The sequence below is a fragment of the Urtica dioica genome, chromosome 12 (genome assembly GCF_054948205.1).
Source record: "Urtica dioica subsp. dioica isolate 48M chromosome 12, U.dioica_male_clone48M_v1_H2, whole genome shotgun sequence".
Classification (NCBI taxonomy): Eukaryota; Viridiplantae; Streptophyta; class Magnoliopsida; order Rosales; family Urticaceae; genus Urtica; species Urtica dioica.
This window is the reverse complement of record NC_142767.1, coordinates 14,191,631-14,213,106: the sequence shown is the minus strand read 5'-3', so window position 1 is coordinate 14,213,106 and position 21,476 is coordinate 14,191,631. Positions and strand designations below refer to the sequence as shown.

Genomic DNA, 21,476 nt, shown 5'->3' with positions numbered 1-21,476 from the left:
TTTTTTCAAATTAACCCCCCCTGATTTTTTTTTAAAAATTTGTCCTCCCTGATAAGCTTTTCTAGATCCGTCACTGGTAGTATCACAAAATGCAAAATTTTGTGATAGTAGTGTCACGAAATCCTATATTTTATCTTTTGTGGCAATATACTAATATGAAATACCGGATTTTGTGACACTGGTGTTACAAATTACTGGATTTTGAAAGTGGAGTGAAATTATCAACTAGATTGTACTAGGTACCACAAAATATTAGAGATCTTGAAAAAATTATACTAAGCTTATTTTTTTTCTTTAATTAATTTAATTTCTATTATAACCGATTTATTTTTATTTTTTATGAATGACCCAAGGCATGCCTAAAAAGAGGTTTAGCGTGTATTCCAGTCAAATATGCATACTGATATAACCGTTGAATTTAATATACTTAGTCCAAGTTTGAAATTACGTGACGTGAGTTTAGATGGTTGTTCAACTAAGTTATTGGAACTACTTGTTGAACAAGTGATTGATTTTAGCGGGATTAATTGAATTAACAATCAATCAAACAATAAAACTGAAGGCAGTAAAAGATACACGTAATTAATAACCATGTTCGGTGAAAATACACCTACTCAGTGGGACGATACGTACGGAGTGAAAAGCAATCCACTAATTCAAAAAGTCAAAGGTGCAGGAATATTAAGTTTGATAAGTCCCTTGCAAACATCTTCGTCTTTGCAATGAATTTTGAAATCTAAGCTCCCCTTAGATTTGAGACTCCCTCTTACTTTCACCCGATCTTCTTCATAAGATTGACAAGCACGTCAATGCAAAAATACGCTCTCATCACTTAATACGACGGTACAAAAATTGCAAGGTTCTTTGAGTTCGTTGTCGATGATGATCTTTAAGGCAGAAAGACGAACACAAAGCTATGATTGCGTGAATTAACCAAACATGAAAGTGAAGTGATCGCAAAACAAACCCTAGGTAGTTTTAAGTTATCCACTTTTTAATCTCTCGTGAAACCTAGTAAGTCGGATTCTATATACAAATCCGATCTTATTCGTCCATACAAATCGAAACTAAACGGGTTGTTTAGTTTCTTTTTCGCGCGGGAGGAAAAATATTTAAGTACCCCGAATCTTTAACTTGATCGAATAATTTTTTAAAGTTTTGACTTTAATACTTGTTACAATTTGTTTTGACAAACTAAAGCTTATGCTACAAAGAATCCAACAAAGCTATTTCTAACAACAATATTTTCAAAGAATTGCTAGCTACTATTTGTTGGTTGGTCATATCATATTCGAAGTAGTGTTCTTCAAAATATGCATCTGTTGAGAGAGAGAGAGAGAGAGAGAGAGAGAGAGAGAGAGAGAGAGAGAGAGAGAATCAGTTCAGTGAAGCAAAAAAAAAAAAAAAAAAAAAAGAAGCCAAAACCCACAAGATGTGGGTGATTAATTATAATTGATAATGATACCATACACATGGACTGCTTCCTGTTACAAAATAACATATCTTTCAATGGTTCACAGCTCAGGCTGAGATGTTAGAGATGATGGACAGAGAAACGCAAGGGAACAGAATAATGAAAGAATCTTATCAAACACCTAGGAAGAATAATAATTTGTTTTTTTTTTCATTAAATAATAAATTAATTAATTTTGTTTCTTGAGAAAGAAGAGCCACAACAGATCAGAAATAATAATGTTGTTCTGAGCAGCCACCACGTTCCACCGATTTTTGTTATTGCCAACTAATAAGGAGTGCCCTTTTTAAAGCTCTCAACCATGCCAACTGTTGTACCTATTCCACAGCCAAGCAAACTGTCTTGCAATATCAGTTTTTTGCTCCATCTTTTATAATACGCTATTGCATTAAAATAAAGGAAATAAATACATAATTATAAGAGAATTATGAATTGCCCATAAATCACTTGCGTGTGTTTCACTTTCACACATTTATAAATGACTCAAACAAAATATAGCTATGCTGTCACTAATTGAAGACAGAAAATCTCTCAAATATAAATCACTTGCACCAAATCTCTGTAAAAGTGACTCCACGTTAGCCGTATAATATGAAAAAAAAAGACTTTCTCTCTCTTTTTCAAAAAAAAAAAAAAAAAACTCATGCTTTTGTAAGTATGACACCCACGTTTACTTTCCAAAAACGACAGTTGGCAATCAACCATCCTCACGTGACAGATTATTCCACATATCTACCATCATCATCATCGTTATGTACATGAACATGTTATATATATCTCTCTCTCTCTCTTCTAAATTCATGTGACAAGTGACAACAACATATTTGACCAAGATTTATAACGACTTATTTAATTTTATTTTTTTTTGCTTTTGATCGTTGGCTTTCTGTTAAGCTCCAACCGAATAGAAGATACATATAAAAATAAATAAAAAAACCCGAGTAGAAGATAAAAGAGAAATTGCCTCGTTGCCAACAATTTCATAACCTTTTTTCGCTTTTTTACCAAAAGATTAATTTGGCACAAAATACCATCATCTATGTCAACAATGTTGATATCTAACAGTGAAGTGCAAAAATAGATGTCAACATTATTGACATAGATGGTTGTATTTTGGATTAAATTAATCTTTTGGTGAAAAGTGAGAAAATATTATAAAATTAGTGACAAGATAAAACTAGTACCTGCGTTAGGCGCAATAGAAGGGGGCTTGGAAATGATGGGTGGGCCAGCGGTGATGGGGCCAGAAGGTGTGGGGAACATATGGGCGGGAAGGCCCATTGTGTGGGATTGATGGTAGTGATACATTGGATACATTGGCATCACTGCATTCGCACCCATCATAGCTTGCCCTGGGCCTGGGTACACCTGAGAGAAATGCCCACCCATGTACGTCCCACCGCTGTAGCTCAGCTTCTATAATTCACAAGGGGGAAAAAAAAATAAAAAATTTGATACTCAATATTAGAATTTCAATCTCATTTGACACAACTCGGACAGAGCTGTTTGTTAGGACCTGAGATATTAGGGATATAAAAATAATAAATAGATAAATTAAGGGTTAAATTTAGAATATTAATTAAGAAGTTGGTTAGCTTATAAAATGGGATGAAAAAAAATAGTTTGAAAGCGTTTTGTAAGGAGAAACTCTATTTTGGATATCATTACCTTTAGTTTATTTTCAATTTAGTATCACTGTTTCACGTAATTTAATTAGTCAAATAGTTTTAGACCAAACCGCAAATTATTCATGCCTATTTTTATTAATTGACCAAATCTGATAGCGTACACTAATTGTTATTATTTAGAGTTGTTAAACTTCTGACCTTCGTTATTGAAATAAGGGAATAAGGAGATGGGATGACTTGAACAATAGGCAATGGGACTCAATTAATTTTTAAAAGCGGTATTATGGAAACAGTTGTCTTGTAAGGGACCATGTAAAGCTGTTGGAATATAAAAGTTTGGAAGCATCAAAAGGCCAAAATTTGATCCCATGCTTGTGCACTTAAATCAAGGGACATGAAAAATACAAATAATAAAATAAAATAAAGGTTACGGAATATATCTACTTTTATATAAATATATATGGGGAGGACAGTTGTAGTAAGGTAAGATCCGAGCCAGCACTTACATGATTGTAACTGATATCAGCTGCAATGTAGGTGGGATTCGGAGAGTACCTACATGGATATTTATTTATTTATTATTGTTTATCTAAAAAGAAATGAATTATGAAATGAGAAAATAGATATATTTACCCGTAATAAGGAAGAGGGTGTTGATGTTGATGGTACGGCATGATTTGAGCTTGGGCTTGGGCTTGTGTGGTGGTCGTGGGATAATACCACTGCACGTGATTCGCAGGTGCCGGCGACATACACCTCGCTCCAACGTTGGAAACTTAACCAATCCAAGCAGAACAAAACAAACCAAATAAAACACAATATTATTCTTCTTAACGAATGAGAACTAACAAGTGTTTGTTTCGGTTTTAAGATGAAATTCCACAGTACTTTCACGCGTCGAAAAAATGAATGAAAATTAATAAGTGTTTATTGATTTTGAGATGGAATCTCATAATACTGTCATATTCGTATCAAACAACATCCAAAATTAGTATTGCATGTTTGAAAAAAAAAATGTAATTTTTTTATTTTTTTTTTACCTTGTTGTTGTGGTTGTGGCGGCGGCGGTGGAGGCGTGGGAAGAGGGGTGTTGGAGGAGGATCTCGGGCGACGAGCGCCGAGAGAGGCCAAGTTGCAATTGGCTCGACGGCCGTTGATTGTCGGGGTCGCGTCCTCGCACGCCTTCTTCGCGGCCTCGGCCTCCTTGAATGTGACCTTTATAGACACATAGACATAGACATAGACACATTGTATATTAATTCACATATGTAGTGTGTGAATGAATGAAATAGTGTAGTATAGGAGCTAGTGAGTGGTTGGCTTGCTTACGAAGCCGTAGCCCTTGGATCGGCCGGTGAGCTTGTCGGAGATTATGACGGCCTCCAAGATCTCACCGCAGCCGTGGAAGTGCTCTCTCAGCGCTTCCTTTGGAGTTTCCCACGCCAGACCTCCCACGAACACCTTCGTCAGCGTCGTGTCTCCGAACTGCCCGCTCGCATTGTTGTTGTTGCTCGTCATTGTCATGCTCTCAATCACCGATCGATCTAATAGAGAGAGAGAGAGAGAGAGAGATGGTTTGAGAAGAAGAGAAGTGGAATAATTTGAAGGGATTTGTATTATATGTATAGAATAGGGGTGTGAAGGGAAGGTGGGGTTAATATAATGGGAATTAGAGACAGACAGAGTGGCAGAGAGACAGATAGACCAATAGTGAGGCTGATTATCTATCAACGTGAGAACACTAACACCTATTTTGAATCCTTGCTTTTTTATATTTTGATTTGAAATAACCCCATTTCTCACTGGATTCTCTGCATTATACGTATATTTATATTTCCTACTATCCTTATTCCTTAACAATAGATCAAAGCGACTTCTCATGCGCGTGTTTTCACGCGCTATCTCAGTCAAGTAATTATATGTATACGTGTCTGCATATGTGTGTGTGTGTGTGTATATATATATATATATATATTAATAATTTTGTTTACATTAATCAGTTCTAACATTCTGCTCGAGAGCTGAAAAAATAATTAGACTAAACTTCCTATACGCTCATTTCGATGGGACATGCACTTGTAAACCAAGCTAGCAATCTGTTTATATTATATAATTTATATTCTTTATTTCTTTTTTCTTCTTTATTATTTTTTTTATTGCAGGCGATAAGAGTTGAAATATATAAACAATATTTTTTCTTCTATATACAGCAGAATAAAAGGATAAGGAAGGAATGTGCATCTAATATTCGTTCGATTATAATCTATGATGGAAATATAAATTTTATGTAGTATATAGTATGTACATGTTGACCTATCCTGAAAGGTACACATAGTTTCAAGGTCTTTTTAGCTGTTTACATAATAGCTAACTATTTATTGTGACCCTATTTATTTGAGAACTTATTAATTTTACAAAAGAGCTAACACCATTTCCTTTGAGGTTCCCTTGCCTACGACACAAAGTCGGCCCAACATATACCGATGCCTCAGGCGAAGGCAAAAGAAATTAGGTCTTTTTGGAAAACATATATATATTATAAAATAGTATTAATTTTTTTTTCACTATCATTCTTTTAATTAAAGATCCAAATATTATGATCCCTTAATGAATTATAAAAATAAATAAAAAATGGTCATTGATATCTTACTTTGGGTGCCTAATATATTTCCATTTTTTTTATTCATAAATCCAATGAGTAGACACAAGTACAAAATAAAAATTATTTTATTAAAATAAACTAACTAATAGCAACACTTTAAAATATGTTTTTTTTATATATAGTTTTTTTATTTTATTTTTTTTATGCAGTTACACATAACTAATAACATAACTTTAACAACACTCTAATAATTGGAAATGACCTCAAGTAGTAGCAACTCTGATATTTTGTACCAAAAAATCAAACTATATTTTTGGACGCCTCTAATAATATGCCTAATATGCAATGTCTATTTTACCCTTAAATTTATTTTTTTTACATTATTTTTCTTTTTCTTTCTTTCCCTATGTTTTTTCTTTCTTTTTTTTTGTTTTTTTTCTTTTCTATTTATGTTCTCTTTCCCTCTCGTCTGTCATATTCGATACCACCTCCCTCGGCCTCATCTTCTCCGTACCTCCACAACATGAACCCTCTCCTTCAGCACCCACTAGGTCCTCCGGCCTCCGCCTTCGCGGTTGTCATCAAAATCCGCACCAACACGAAAAAAGACATCCGGTGCCGATGAGGAACAAACTCTTCACGTCCATAAATCTCTTCTTATAATAATAGACATATATGTTTAGGATTATTAAAATGGTAGACATTCATATCTACAATTATCGAAATTGTAGACGTACATGTTGTCTACAATTATCGAAATTGTAGATGTACATGTTGTCTACAATTATTAAAATTGTAGACATACATGTATGTCCGACGCCGACGAGGAACAAACTCTTCACGTCCATAAATCTCTTTTTATAATTATAGACATATATGTTTAGAATTATCGAAATTGTAGACATTTATATCTACAATTACACATCTACAATTATCGAAATTGTAGACATACACGTACATGTCGACAATTAACGAAATTATAGATATACATGTCTACAGTTAAAGAAATTATAGATATGCATGTCTATAATTAAAGAAATTATCGATATACATGTCTATAATTATCGAAATTATAGACACATATGTCTACAATTACATAAAATTGTAGACATGTGATACTCTCTTTAAAAAAGAAACACGGTTAAGTGAATACTCTCTTTTCTCTCTCACACAAGTAATTCAAGCATTGAAATGAAGATTCAGCCGAGAAGGAAACATCCATAGTTAAATAACAAACAAATAACAAGTCTTTTAAAAAAAATTTGTAGCTTCATAAATTGTATCCTTGTCTTGCGTGATGCAAAACCCAAACGCTGTTCAGACGCAAAATCCAAACTCTATCAAAGTCAGCGCCGTCATCGACGAAGAAAATGAAAAAAACGGACTTAAACTCGCCTATTTTTCTTCTTCTTTCTCAACTTGTGTTCAGATTAGGCTAGGGTTGGGGGTCTGTTCAGATTGACCAAGTCTCGGTAAAGCCTCGCAGCAGCCGCCGAAGCAAAGCTCCATGTCGTCGAGGATTGCGTCAGGTCAACGCTAGAGCGGACCTTTGTCGCCATTAGAGAACATCCGTGAGTGAGACCTCGAAGCCTTCGAGAACATTCTCAGCCCCATCAGAGGAAGAAAAAATGACGACGACGATGATGATGGTGATGACGTGGCGGTGGAGGAAGAGGTGGTGGTTGAAGAAGAGGCGGTGGTCTTCTCTTCTCTTCTCTCTTCTCTTTTTGTTTGTTTGTTTTTGTGCCAAAGAAGAGTGGAAATGAGGGGTTGAGTAAAAAGATTTTGAAATAAAGAGGGTATTTTTGTAGTTACTCACATGGCCTACTACTAGAAGTGTCCAAAAACATAGTTTTGTTTATTTTGGTCAAAAATATCAAAGTTGCTACTACTTGAGTCCATTTCTCCACTCTAATTCGTAATACAAATAAAAATGGTAGGCCTTTGTATTTGAAGATTCCAATTTAAAAGAAGTAGTAGCCTTTTTTTGTATCCATATATGTTGGGTCTTTGTATATGAAAATGGGCCTTTGTAATTGAGTATTAGGATTCAGTTTTAGAAGAAACAGTATAGTGATATGTCTTTTGTAATAATTCTATATATATTGGGCCTTCGTATTTGAAAATGGACCTTTATTTTTCAACGATACGAGGCTCTAGGCCCTTGCCTAACATGCTTAATACTTGGGTAGGGCCTGCTTTGGCTCATACTAGACTTTTGGATTACCCTGCTTTTAGGGTCCCTTGCATTCGGTTCTTACACGTTGGTTTTCCATTGGCACTTTGACACCGCTTTACCCTCATTGCTGCATTGACTTTGACCCAAAACCACAACAAGTCACCGCGCATCATAGCCCCAAGTAATGAGTTGCCGAACCAGATAGTTGAGTGGTCTTCTTAAATTCGTTTAATGATTCTTCTTATTGCCTTCAAAGTTCAAACCGGGCAAACTCGCCTATTCTGCAATTTCTTTATTAATCTCGAAATCATAACAAGTTCAATCAATCAGCCAACGAGAATCATCACCGAATCAGACTTACAAGCTTTAATTTAAACTCAATCAATAAGTCAGTCCGAAATCAAATAGACTCATTGTGTTTGATGAAAAATTATGTTTAATGCATTATTAAAGGTTGAAAGAGAATGAATCCGGAATGAATTAATTTTTATTAAGCTTCAACCGTATATAAATACAAGACTGAGGAAATAACTGATCTAGAATAACGAGGAGAAAAAATAGGAAACAACCTACAACAAGCTAACTAATTATAACAGAATAAGATATTTACAGGGACAAATAAATCTAACTAATTAAATCAGTAAAACTGTCGACACCCTCCCTCAAGCTGGCGAATAGATATCGATCATTCCCAGCTTGGATAGAAAACCTTCAAACATGGTAGTAAACAGTCCTTTAGTGATGACATCTGCAAGCTGTTATGATGAGGGAACGAAGGGCATGCAGATGTCGCCATTTTCCAATCTTTCTTTGATGAAATGACGATCTATTTCAACATGCTTCGTCTTGTCATGTTGTACTGGGTTTTGAGCAATACTGATGGCAGATTTGTTGTCGCAGTATAACTTCATAGGTCTATCTCTTTCCACCTTTAGCTCTTCTAAGATCTTCCGAATCCACAGGAGCTCACATACTCCTTGAGCCATAGCTCTAAATTCTGCCTCAGCACTGCTCCTCGAGACCACCGGTTGTTTTTTGCTACGCCAAGTGACTAAGTTGCCCCACACAAAGGAACAATAGCCGGTGGTTTTGAGCAATACTGATGGCAGATTTGTTGTCGCAGTATAACTTCATAGGTCTATCTCTTTCCACCTTTAGCTCTTCTAAGATCTTCCGAATCCACAGGAGCTCACATACTCCTTGAGCCATAGCTCTAAATTCTGCCTCAGCACTGCTCCTCGAGACCACCGGTTGTTTTTTGCTATGCCAAGTGACTAAGTTGCCCCACACAAAGGAACAATAGCCGGTGGTAGATCTTCTATAAGTTGAACTCCCGCCCCAATCAGCGTCAGTGAAGATCTCCACCCTTCTGCTTCCATTCTTGGAGAACATGATCCCTTTTCCTGGACCCCTTTTAAATAATGAAGAATCCTGTAGACTGCCTGTAAGTGCTTCTCCGAGGGACAATGCATGAATTGACTGACCAAGCTCACTAAAAAAGCAATATCAGGTCTTGTATGAGTCAAATAAATCAGTTTCCCCACCAGCTTCTGATACCGGGTCTTGTCAACTGGCTTGCCTCCATCTTCTTTCTCGAGTTTATGGTTGGGATCAATCGGAGTTGCTACTGGTCTACATCCGAGCAGTCCGGTCTCCTTCAAAAGGTCTAGAACATATTTCCTTTGTGAGATAACTATGCCCTTTGAGGACCTAGCCACCTCCATCCCTAGGAAATATTTGAGTTGCCCCAGATCCTTTACTTCAAATTGACTCGATAGGAAAGTCTGAAGCTTGTCTAACTCGTGGCTATCATCTCCTGTCATAACAATGTCATCTACATACACAATTAAAATAGCAATTTTACCATTATTGTGTTTGTAGAACATAGTATGATCTTAGTGAGCCTGAGAGTAACCATGTGCCTTCACTGCCTTGGTGAATCTCTCGAACCAAGCTCTCGGAGATTGCTTCAATCCATATATGGATTTCTTCAACTTGCAGACTTTTCCATCATTCTTCATATCTTCAAAACCCAGATGAGCCTCCATATACACTTCTTCTTCTAACTCACCATTTAGAAAGGCATTCTTCACGTCAAATTGTCTCAGGGGCCAGTCCAGATTCGCTGCGAGTGAGAGAAGAACACGCACATTGTTCAGTTTTGCCACTGGAGCAAATGTCTCCTCATAATCCATACCATAAGTTTGAGTGAAGCCTCTTGCCACAAGCCTTGCTTTGTATCTCTCTATCGAACCATCTGAGTTGTATTTGATTGTGAACACCCACTTGCTGCCAACCAAGCGCTTCCCTGTGGGTAATGATGTTAAATCCCAAGTTTCATTCTTCGTTAGAGCCCTCATTTCCTCCAAAACCGCCTCCCTCCATTTCGGAACCTCTAGAGGCTCATGTATCGAATTAGGAAGTTCATCATTCAGAATCCTGGTGGAAAAGGCTCGGAAATCTGGTGAGAGTTTATGGTAAGACACAAAGTTGGAAATAGGATGTTTAGTGGTGCAGGTACGAACACCTTTACGAAGGGCTATGGGATCATCAGGCTCAGGGTTTTGAAATGGAATAGGAGTAAGAATCGAAGTACCTTGAACCTCAGTCGAGTCAGATGTTTGACATACCTCAGGGGCTGGCGGAATAGCACAAGGTCGGGTCCTTCGTTTAGTATAAACACGAAGTTCAGCAGTTTTTTCCAAGTTGATTTCTTCCCGAGTCTTATGAGGTTGTGAATTTACAGGTTGTGAAATCTGAGAATTAGTTACAGGAATATTTGATTCATCTAATTCATTTACAACCGATTTTGGAAAAGACATGTATTCCCAGAAATTGTGTTCAGCCTCATCTTCATTCGGAGTGGATTTTTTTTTTTTTTTTTTTTTTTTTTTTTTTTTTTTTTTTATCAAAGTAAGGTTGTTTTTCAAAGAAAGTCACATCCTTACTTACAAAATACTTTCCAGTTTTAGGATCAAAACACTTATACCCTTTTTGAGTTGGTGAGAAACCTAGAAAAATGCATTTATGAGCTCTAGGATCAAGTTTCCCTCTATTATGATCATGTATATGGACAAATGCAATGCAACCAAATATGCGAGGAGTTAACTCGGTGAAAGATCGATTCTCAGGAAAAGCATTTTTTAAAGCCTGCAAAGGAGTAATGTAATGTAGAACTCTAGTTGGCATTCGATTGATTAAATAGGCTGCTGTTAGAAGGGCTTCATTCCAAAATCGATTAGGGACGTTCATAGCAAACAATAAAGACCTAGTCACTTCTAACAAATGTCTATTTTTCCTTTCATAAATTCCATTCTGTTGGGGAGTATCAACACAAGAACTGTGATGAATAATCCCTTTTTGTTTTAGAAATTCACCTAGGATAGAGTTAAAATATTCCCGACCATTATCTGTTCGAAGAACTTGAATATTCTTTTGAAATTGAGTGCTGATCATTGAGTGAAAATTTTTAAAGGTTTGTGCTGCCTCGGATTTTTCTTTCAAGAGGTATATCCATGTGGCTCTAGTGTGATCATCAATAAATGTGATGAACCATCTAGATCCTGAGGTTGTTTTCACTCTAGAGGGACCCCAAATATCACTATGCACAAGAGAAAAAGGTTTTGACGGCATATATTTAAGAGATGGATAAACACATCTATGATGTTTTGCAAGTTCACAAACCTCACACTGAAAAGAAAACACATCTTTATTTTTGAAAAAACTCGGAAACAAATATTTCAGGTAATTAAAACTAGGATGACCTAACCTATAATGCCACAACATTATTTCATTTTCACAGGACAAGGTAGTAAAGCAACTTGGTTTCTGAACTTGTTTATCTGACGAAGTTTCCGTGACCAAGTGATATAGTCCGTCAACCTCCTTAGCATTGCCAATCATCTTCCCCGAACGTGGGTCCTGAAATTCAAAACTAGCAAATGTTATTGTAGCAATGCATTTGCAATCATGAATAATTCGGCTCACTGAAAGGAGATTACAAGAGAGTTTTGGGACATGTAAAACATCTATCAAGGTGAAAGAGGGCGAAATAATGATCGAGCCTTTTCCAGCTATAGAGGTAAGTGAACCATCAGCAATTTTAACTTTCAGATTACCAGATAGTGTAGAATAGGATGAGAATATGGAAGAACTACCGGTCATGTGATCGATTGCTCCTGAATCTATGATCCAAGGGTTTGTTTTAGAACCGGCTATGAAAGCTGTGGGATACGTACCTTTCTGAGCTAATGATGAGGAAGCAATATAAGAAGATGAGTTAGGGTTGTTGGATAGTGAATGAGAACTCATAAGTTGATACAATTGCTCTAGTTGTTCCTTGCTGAAGGCAGATTGCTCTGAGGGTGGTTTTGACTCTTCAGAAGCTCTTGGCTCTTCTGAGGAAGCATGGAATCCCTTCCGAGGGGTTGGTGAGTCCGCTGGCTTTCCATGTAGCTTCCAGCACTTAGCCTTCACGTGTCCTGGCTTGTTGCAGTGCTCACAGATGGGTCGGTCTTTGTCATTGCGACGATCACTGCGACGTGGTGGCTGACCTGAGAATAACGCTGAAGACTCGGTGGTAGTTGGTGAAGATCCCCCGAGCATGACTGTTCTCCGACTCTCCTCTCTTCTAACCTCGGAGAAGACTTCTCTTGTGCTTGGTAATGGATCACGACCGAGGAGACGTCCTCTGACTTCATGCAATTCCTTGTTAAGCCTGACAAGGAATTCAAAGACACGTTCCTTCTCCATCATCTTCTGGAAGAGAGCTCGGTCTTTAGGGCAACTCCATTCATAATCGTTGAACATGTCTACTTCTTGCCAGAGAGTCTTCAAATCCGTGTAGTATTGAGTGACTGTTTTATCCCCTTGCTTCAGCCTCCATAACTGAGTTTTAAGCTCAAACCATTGTCCTGCGTTCCCGAGATCTGAATAGGTCTCGTTCACAGCATTCCAAATGTCATGAGCCGTGGGAAGAAACAGGTAGGTTCTGCCTACACCCGGTTCCATAGAATTGATCAGCCTTGACATAATCATCGAATTCTCTGCCTCCCATCTTTCAGATTCTTTACCCTCATTGGCTGACTTTGTGATGGAGCCAGAGAGATAGCCAAACTGGCCACGTCCGCGAATGAACAATTTCACAGATTGTGACCATTGTAGAAAATTATTTCCGTTCAACTTGTGAGAAGTGATGGATATATTTTGAAAGGATTCATTGTTTAGGTTTATGGAAGATGAACCAGGGGTATCATGGTTCGGCTTAGCCATAAGGCTCTGATACCATAAAGGTTGAAAGAGAATGAATCCGGAATGAATTAATTTTTATTAAGCTTCAATCGAATATAAATACAAGACTGAGGAAATAACTGACCTAGAATAACGAGGAGAAAAAATAGGAAACAACCTACAACAAGCTAACTAATTATAACAGAATAAGATATTTACAGGGACAAATAAATCTAACTAATTAAATCAGTAAAACTGTCGACAATTATATTTACATTTCCATTAATTTTTTTTTATAAATTTAAGTTATTTCCATATTTAAGGTAGTAACATGATTTTTCTACATCTATGGTATTAAACATGATTTTTCATCAAACACAATGGATTTATTTTTGAAGATCTCGGCGTCACGAATCCGTAGGATTTGGAATCAACCAATTTCGAGTTCGTATGAGAAAGATACAAATTTTTGAAGTTTTGATGCAAAAAAAATTATTTGAAAAAAAAATAGGAGAGAGAAAGTTTCGAATTTGTTAATAAATAAAGGCAAAGCAGACCTTAATTATTGTCACATAAACCATTTAACTATATCCCTAAAAATTGTCAAACATTGGCTAAAAACAAATTTCATAATTTCATAATTTCATTTTGACTGTTTTACTATACTGCCATTTTATTATATATATTTTCTTTTAAAGTACACATGTGTATTTTATAGTCAACTACAATTTTATTTTTTATTTTTTTTATATATATCTTTAACATTGTAAAATCTAAATTTCATTATAGAAATTAAGTATATGAAATTTAATTCCGCTGCAAAGCCCGGAGTAAAATGCTCGTTCCATCTAAAGGTAACGTTTGTATTTTCTCTCTTTCTATATTATAGAAGTCAAACTAATAACCTCGTCAACTCATGCAAATATGGACAATAACAAAAACACTATATAAACAAAAAAAAAGTTTCTTGTTGTGTCATACGTAGCACCCACCCAAACACATATAGCTCAACAAGACTTTGACCAATAATTCGCACGAGTAAGTATTTTCCTTTTTAGCAGGATATCTGAAAATATGGCAATTTTGTAAGGCAATAAACTACGTGATAAAATAGAGTTAATGTACTTGAAATGGTACCTTCTCAGATGACCAAACCCTGCCAACTAGAGAGTCGCGTAACTATAAAAACTCTGGAAAAACATTATCACTTGACAAATATTCTTGATTTGTTCTAACCTCCAAGAAAAAATTGGGACATTCCAATCTGCTCATACCAATCCGAAATCATCTGCCTTTCACAGACGCCATATGTGAAAGGCTCTATCATTTAGGCAAAAAAAAAAAAAAAAAAAAAGTTTTACAGGCATGGCTGGTTGTCTCAAGCAACAAAGCAACGAGGAAGACTCGCCCATATTCTTTTCAACCACAGACTCTAATAGAGACTCCACAACAAGCTCTTCTTCTCTCTATTGCTCTCCACAGTTGTCTCCAATTAATGCCAAAACCACTTACACATTGAGCGTCAAAAACCTTTCCTACACTTGTCATCCAAAAATCTCTCTTCCGTTTCTCCACAAGCCCGAGCCAATTCGCATTCTCAACTCCGTCTCGTTCTCCGCCAAAAGCTCGGAGATTCTCGCTGTCGTGGGTCCCAGCGGCACCGGAAAGTCGACCCTCCTCAACGTGCTCTCGGGACGCGCTCTCGGCGTGAAAAAGAATTTCGACGTGAAAGCCATTTCCATCAACGATCGCCACGTCGTCGACCCGTCCCAGCTGAGGAGGATATGCGGGTTCGTCCAACAAGAGGACTCTCTGCTTCCGATGCTCACGGTGAAAGAGACGCTGATGTTCGGAGCGAAGTTCAGGCTCGTGGGAACCGAGCCGAATGAGAGGGAGGCGAGGGTCGACAAGCTGATGAGAGAGCTCGGCCTCGTCGGCGTTGCAGACACTTTCGTCGGGGACGAAGAGAGCCGGGGAATCTCCGGGGGAGAGCGGAAGAGAGTCTCGATCGGGCTCGAGATGATCAACGACCCGAGGATCTTGCTCTTGGACGAGCCGACCTCGGGCCTGGACAGCTCTTCGGCCCTGCAAGTCGTCGAGCTTCTCTCGACGGCCGCGAGAAGGAAAGAGCAGACCATCGTCCTCTCGATCCACCAACCGAGTTACCGGATCCTCCAACGCCTCTCGAGTTTCCTGATCCTCTCCCGCGGCTCCGTGGTCCACATCGGTAGCCTCGAGTCCCTCGAAGACTCCATAGCCAGGCTCGGGATGCAAATCCCTCCCCAGCTGAACCCGCTCGAGTTCGCCATGGAAATAGTCAGAGCGCTGGAAGATGGACAAGACAATCACCGCCGTCGCGCTTTCGAAATCTCTCGCCCCTCGTCCGAATATCAAGAAGAAGAAGAAGAGGGCCATCTCAAAACCGGAAACTTGGTGGAGATCGCGTGTCTGTGCTCGAGATTCTGGAAGGTGATCTACCGGACGAAACAGCTGTTCCTGGCTCGGACGATGCAGGCGATCGTGGGCGGGTTCGGGCTCGCTTCCGTGTACGTCAAGATAAGGAGAGACAAAGGAGGGATCGACGAGAGGCTAGGGCTTTTCGCGTTCAGCCTCAGCTTTCTCCTCTCATCCACCGTTGAGGCTCTCCCGATATTCCTCCAAGAGAGGAAAGTGCTGATGAAAGAGGCATCGAGAGGTTGCTACAGAGTCTCCTCGTACGTGATAGCCAACACGATCGTCTTCTTCCCGTTCCTCTTCGTGGTCTCGATCCTCTTCTCGCTCCCCGTGTACTGGATCGTGGGCCTAAACCCGTCCCTCCAAGCTTTTTCCTTCTTCGTCCTCGTCGTGTGGCAGATCGTGCTCATGGCCAGCTCTCTCGTCCTCTTCCTCAGCGCAGTCTCGCCGGACCTGATCTCCGGGAACGCGCTCAACAACACCGTCCTCGGAGCCTTCTTTCTCTTCTCCGGCTACTTCATCCCAAGGGAGAGCATTCCAAAGCACTGGCTATTCATGTACTACGTGTCTCTCTACAGGTACCCGCTAGACTCGCTGCTCACCAACGAGTACTGGAGCCTCAGAGACGAGTGCTTCTCTTGGCGCCGTGTCGTCGATCGCGAAGCCGTGTGTTTGATGACCGGGAACGATGTCTTGAAGAGCAGAGGATTGGACAAAGATCCACGCTGGACCAACGTCGCCATTATGTTCGGATTCTTCGTGCTTTATCGTACTCTTTGTTGGCTCATTCTCTCTCGGAGTGCTTCAAAAGCAACGTCTTGAAGCTTTAATTATGTTGCTGAACTCCACACAACTACTTTTAGTTTATTTTCTTAGTCTTAATCAGCCCGTGATAAACTATACGCAGATTAATATTTCATAAAACTATATGCAGATTAAGATTTTATCATACTAAACAATTTTTCTTCATTTGTAAAAGCTCCAAACGATGTACAAGGACTTCAGTTATATTTGAGCATATTACCATTAGAAGGGAAAGAAAAATGCTCATAAGGGAGCAGCGTAATTTTTTTTCATATTATATAGACTTTCATGCTCTCCATTGATTAATAATAATGACTAATGCATAGGGAAAATATGAATTCTAGCATGCAATCTATGTGATTTAAATTCTCTTACCAAACAATACTTCAAAGCCGTGCAATAATAAACGACTATTTTCCATTGTCGAGTCAACTGAACTAGAGAAAATACATGCTGGAAAAATCAAAACCTTGCTTTATACAACTAGAGCCAAGTTCACTAAGAGGATAAAAATTCCTAACCCCAATAAAAAAAAGGAACCCTTCAACACAGTAAAAAAAATCTTCAGATTGAAATCGAGAGATTAATTGAAAAAGACATTACTGATGGTGACTCTACACAACGTTGCCACCTTCAGAGTGCGCATTTGACCGAGAAGCTAAATAGTATCTACTCATTTCCATGGATCGAAGGAATGATCATATGCCCCTGCAAAACAATTCAAAAAGAAAGAAACAAAATACGAGAAACAGAGTTATAGCAACGTATTTAACATGATAATTCTAGACACTACATCATAAAAGACTACAAAAAAATTTACACTTCATTCAACAATCATACAGTTCACCAGAACAGATAAAAAAAAGTTCACCGTCATTGAAACAGAATACAAGTAGTTCAACAATAATCAAATCAAGTAAGAACTCTAATCTGAATACTTAAGCCGGTGGTTCAATTACTTATGAAGCCATTTGAATTTTGAAAACAAGTCACAGGTAAGAAATCTTGATTACAACTATTCTACAACTAACCAAGGTTTTTTTTTTTTTTTTTTTCAATCAAAGCCTTTATCTTACAATCTAGCTGGCTGCATCTAACAATTTTTTCAAGGAAAAGAGTGAAAATGTATAACACCAACATACATACACACATACATTCATATGTATATATATACATACATATATATATATATATACATACATATATATATATATATATATATATATATAGTTCTAAGACATTATGAATTTTAACCATTATCATTAATTATCCCTAGTAATCCTTGCAAGATTAAACAGGACATCTAAAAGAGTGAAATCTGATCATGCTCAAGAAAAGTTCAGGTGTGAAGAAAAACATATGCAACAGAATGCTTTCTAGTGGTTCTTAGTTTCGTCCAGCATTAATTTATCTGAGCTAAAGGCTCAAGGTTTGACCACACAATGTTTGTAATCTTCTGTTACTAGTGCTGTGTAATTCGAAAAAAAATATTTTTAAAAATAATTGTTTTATATACGACAGGGAATTTAACTCGAGTCTCTGGATAATTGACTGGAAAAGGATAGATAGGATGTTTAAGTCTCTCCTAGGCAATCATTTTCCATCCTTAACCAAAAATATTCCAGGTGGGTGTGCGCTTATCCAATAAATGTGTTACTAATCATCAGTTACATCTCCTTATGTAGTCTTCATCAAGGCAAGATACGAAACGAGAAATGGAAGGCTCTCCAAAATTCTACCCTAACTATAACAAATATGCTTTTAGCTTTTAGAAGGTAAAAGGGATATGCACATACCAAGGTCAAACCTTTCCTGATCTGTCTGTTGTGTCGAAGAAGGCTGTAAGTGTTGGAAAATAACATCAGTCTACAATATGATGGATTTGTCACACATGATTCAGTTCAAAATCATTCCATAGCCAACTTTTAAAAGTTTCAAGGAAGTGGCTATCCATTCCATATCACTTAAGAGCTAATTAGCAACAGTGGGTAAAGATCTTAAGAACTGTTAGTTGACTCATCTGGGACTGGATACAAATCAATGGGTGTACCAAATTCTATTTTCAAGCCTCAGCCACTCTGGCATCAGTTAGGACCTCTCTTGGCGAACGAGACATCACATTAATGTGCTGCTATACATTTCTTAGATCAACCTAATACTATAATCAATGCTGAACCACAACTCAATTTTAATTCATTTCCAATTCTTCAAACAGACTACGCATAGAACCACAAACACGTTTTCACTTGGAGCCTTAAGCATAAGTTACATCAATACATTCGTCACCTTTATTATTATTATTTTTGTTTATTTATTCATGTCTTTACAAGTGAAACACATAAGGATATCGCAAACAATCACAATAAGCAGACAGGACCATTCAGTTCTCCCACAATTATTAAACCCGTGTTTTCTCAGTTTAATACTTCTCTTTAATGTCAAGCAAAAGAAACAAACAACAAAGAAGGAAAATTCATCTAGTTATCTGTGTTTCATGTAATGGATGAGAAATTTCTGCAAGGCTGTGAAATCATAGTTATTTTTGAAAAATAAAGATAAATCAATATACAAAGACTAACCAAACAAGCTCTACAACACTAACCCTTTTTAAACTTGTAGCATCATAGGCAAAAAAATGGATCTTTCGAAGTAAACGTTCATGGTTGACAACTGTTTCTTATTCACACACACACACACACAGAGGAACAACGTTTCATGCAATCTCTGCTCTACACTATCTAAACTATTGAAAATACAATTAAAATCTAACATTTTGTATATTTCACATAGCCGAAAAAGAGAAAAGTAATACATAAAATCATGCATTCAATTAAGGACCCTGAATCTGAGAAGATAAAGGAATAGAAACTTACTTGAGGATTCATGTAGCTCAGTGATCCCTGATGAACATACTGCACGGTTTATTCACACAACAAAAAGAAAACTAAGTTAACTATTTGATGGACTATTGCAGGAAAAAGAAAGTATGTTACTTTCCAAAAGTCTAAGCTCAAACATTTATATAATTAGACCTGCTGATTTTGAGTCGGGGAAGGTGCAACAGCCTCTCTCTTAGCAGAGGTCTCACCACCACGAGCAGTTCCCTTGGTGTCACCCTGCCAGCACATAGAGTTTGTCAACGAACCAGTACTAAGTTTCAATCGCGTTATAAGAAAGCTAAGAATAAGTGTTACTGACAACAAACCAAGAAAATAGATTATCTTACCTCCAACTGTCAGAGTGCAATCGCCAAATCAAAAGAAATCCCGGCACATACAAAAGAGAGAACACGTCAGATAACAAAAAAAAAAAAAAACTTAAGATGGTACTCGAAAAACCACGTAAAGCATTTGCTGGACCAGAGATTCAGCGAATGCACAAAAGTCTGACTTTTTTCGCTCCTCGCTTCGGAAATAAAAAGAAACTAAGTAATGAAACTGAAAGCTCGACAATAATTCGTATGTTCCATCTTTCCAAACACTTTTCTCCCATCCCTAATTACCTACTTTAGCAACCGCATCCAATTAAATTCAATAAAATAGAAAGTTGCATTCGTTCCGGGTCCTGCATCCTCTAAGCTAAAAATCCAAGCGTCTTTTTTAGCCGAATACACGAAAATCCTAAAAAAAAGAAAGAAAGAAAGAGCACAAATATTTGCAAGAAATTTACCTCCCTGTACCTCCCCAGGTAAATCTTAAGCGGCTCAATATAGTCCTCGAAACCTAGCGTAGCCATCGCCCACAACAAATCGTCCCCGTTGATCGTCTTTCGTTTCTCCTTCTGGCACTTATCACTAGCCCTAAACACCCATTCACGACCAAAATTCGTTTCACCAGAAAAATTTATAATTCAATTGAACCAAAAAGAGAAAAGAAAAAAAAAAAGGATTAAGTTAAGGAAAGGAAAATTTACTCGCTGGTGATGAAACTGATGAATTCGGATACGCATTCCTGGACGGTGTCTTTGGCGTCCTTAGCGATCTTTCCGTTGGCCGGGAGTGCTTTCTTCATGATCCGGCTGATGTTGGCGATCGGGAGGAACCGGTCCTGCTCGCGCACGCCGCTCGTCCCCCGCGGGCTCTGCTCGCCGCCGCTCTCATGGCTCCCGGCCGTCGGGCTCGCCGGCACCTCCGCCGCCATGATCTGCCGAAACCCTAGATTTCCAGCACTACCGAAATTGAAAAAACGAACAACGCGCATTGGTCACGCACACTCGAGAAACGCATACAAAGCAATCGTAACCCTAGGTCCGCCATGAACGAGCTTCGCGAGAGAGGAAACTGGAGAGCGTTGCGTGTGAAATGAGTGCTTACCTTTAGAAATACGTAGAGAGAAGGAGAGAAAAGAGAAGTCGTTGTTCTTCTTTCGTTTGCTTTTGTATTTGGCGCGCGGAGAGAGGGAGGGAGAGAGAGAGAGAAGAGGATTGGTTGGAAAGAAAAGAGAGAGAAATGGGTTTTTTTTGTGTTTCGAAAGAAAGAAAAAATGAAATCTGACGCTGGGAGAGAAGAATGGTGAAGCTTTTATGCTTATCGCCACCGTTCGTTGAGGCTTTTATTTGGGTTTCCTTGGGCTTCCCTTTTATAGTGCCGTGTTGTACTTGTTTACACTACCAACCCTCTCGCTCACACCTCTTTTTAATGAATTTCACTGTCGTTTTTCTCCCAAGATAATAATAACAATAATAATAATAATAAAAATGATAATAATTTAGTCTACCATGCGTTGATTTTAATTTTGATATGACGGTATGAAATTAAATTCTTTCTAGACGAATCTTCACTTTGTTTCATCGAGGAGGGCATGAAAATTATTGTTAATAATGATCTTAAATTGCTAATTCATGAATATAATCATGTGCGGGCATTAAACTTCCCGAGACTTTTTAAGAAGCTATTTAGAAAAAGTTTAAATATGATTGCTACAAAATCTACCATTGATAAATTTTAGAACCAAAACAGTAGGTAGGTCACTCTTTAAAACACATTTTGCGTTTGATGCTTTTGTTCTTGATAGGTTTTAATATTCTCAATTACATACGATACGAAAAGGGGTAAGAAATGTTCGTTTCAGGACCATGACTAGGATTTCTGTTCCACTCTATCCCAGA

At 37.9% G+C, this 21,476-nt stretch overlaps 4 protein-coding genes across 5 annotated transcripts; 1 reads left to right on the top strand and 3 right to left on the bottom strand.

Annotated features, from left to right (window-relative positions):
* Positions 1-1,487: 1,487 nt before the first annotated feature.
* Positions 1,488-4,845, bottom strand: LOC149379366 (putative RNA-binding protein ARP1). Its single transcript, XM_089602226.1, has 6 exons — positions 4,432-4,845; positions 4,143-4,317; positions 3,736-3,877; positions 3,609-3,657; positions 2,659-2,890; positions 1,488-1,811 (listed from the first exon to the last, which is right to left on the bottom strand). The coding sequence occupies exons 1-6, from the start codon at positions 4,624-4,626 to the stop codon at positions 1,792-1,794; spliced, it is 813 nt and encodes a 270-aa protein (XP_089458352.1). The 5' UTR covers positions 4,627-4,845; the 3' UTR covers positions 1,488-1,791.
* Positions 4,846-9,778: 4,933 nt separating this feature from the next.
* LOC149379365 (uncharacterized) lies at positions 9,779-13,154 on the bottom strand. The gene is made up of 3 exons (XM_089603996.1): positions 11,910-13,154; positions 11,705-11,804; positions 9,779-10,344 (listed from the first exon to the last, which is right to left on the bottom strand). The coding sequence occupies exons 1-3, from the start codon at positions 13,152-13,154 to the stop codon at positions 9,779-9,781; spliced, it is 1,911 nt and encodes a 636-aa protein (XP_089460122.1).
* A 1,137-nt stretch (positions 13,155-14,291) lies between these two features.
* ABCG23 (ABC-2 type transporter family protein) lies at positions 14,292-16,770 on the top strand. The gene has a single exon (XM_089602766.1). The coding sequence runs from the start codon at positions 14,478-14,480 to the stop codon at positions 16,386-16,388; it is 1,911 nt and encodes a 636-aa protein (XP_089458892.1). The 5' UTR covers positions 14,292-14,477; the 3' UTR covers positions 16,389-16,770.
* A 2,905-nt stretch (positions 16,771-19,675) lies between these two features.
* LOC149379363 (nuclear transcription factor Y subunit B-1-like) lies at positions 19,676-20,915 on the bottom strand. Of its 2 annotated transcripts, none has more exons than XM_089602769.1 (3): positions 20,683-20,915; positions 20,283-20,523; positions 19,676-20,169 (listed from the first exon to the last, which is right to left on the bottom strand). In XM_089602769.1, the coding sequence occupies exons 2-3, from the start codon at positions 20,507-20,509 to the stop codon at positions 19,944-19,946; spliced, it is 453 nt and encodes a 150-aa protein (XP_089458895.1). In that variant the 5' UTR covers positions 20,510-20,523; positions 20,683-20,915; the 3' UTR covers positions 19,676-19,943. The 2 variants fall into 2 exon arrangements, with proteins under 2 accessions (XP_089458895.1, XP_089458894.1); XM_089602768.1 differs by having other exon boundaries at positions 19,683-20,169; positions 20,283-20,537.
* Positions 20,916-21,476: the final 561 nt, after the last annotated feature.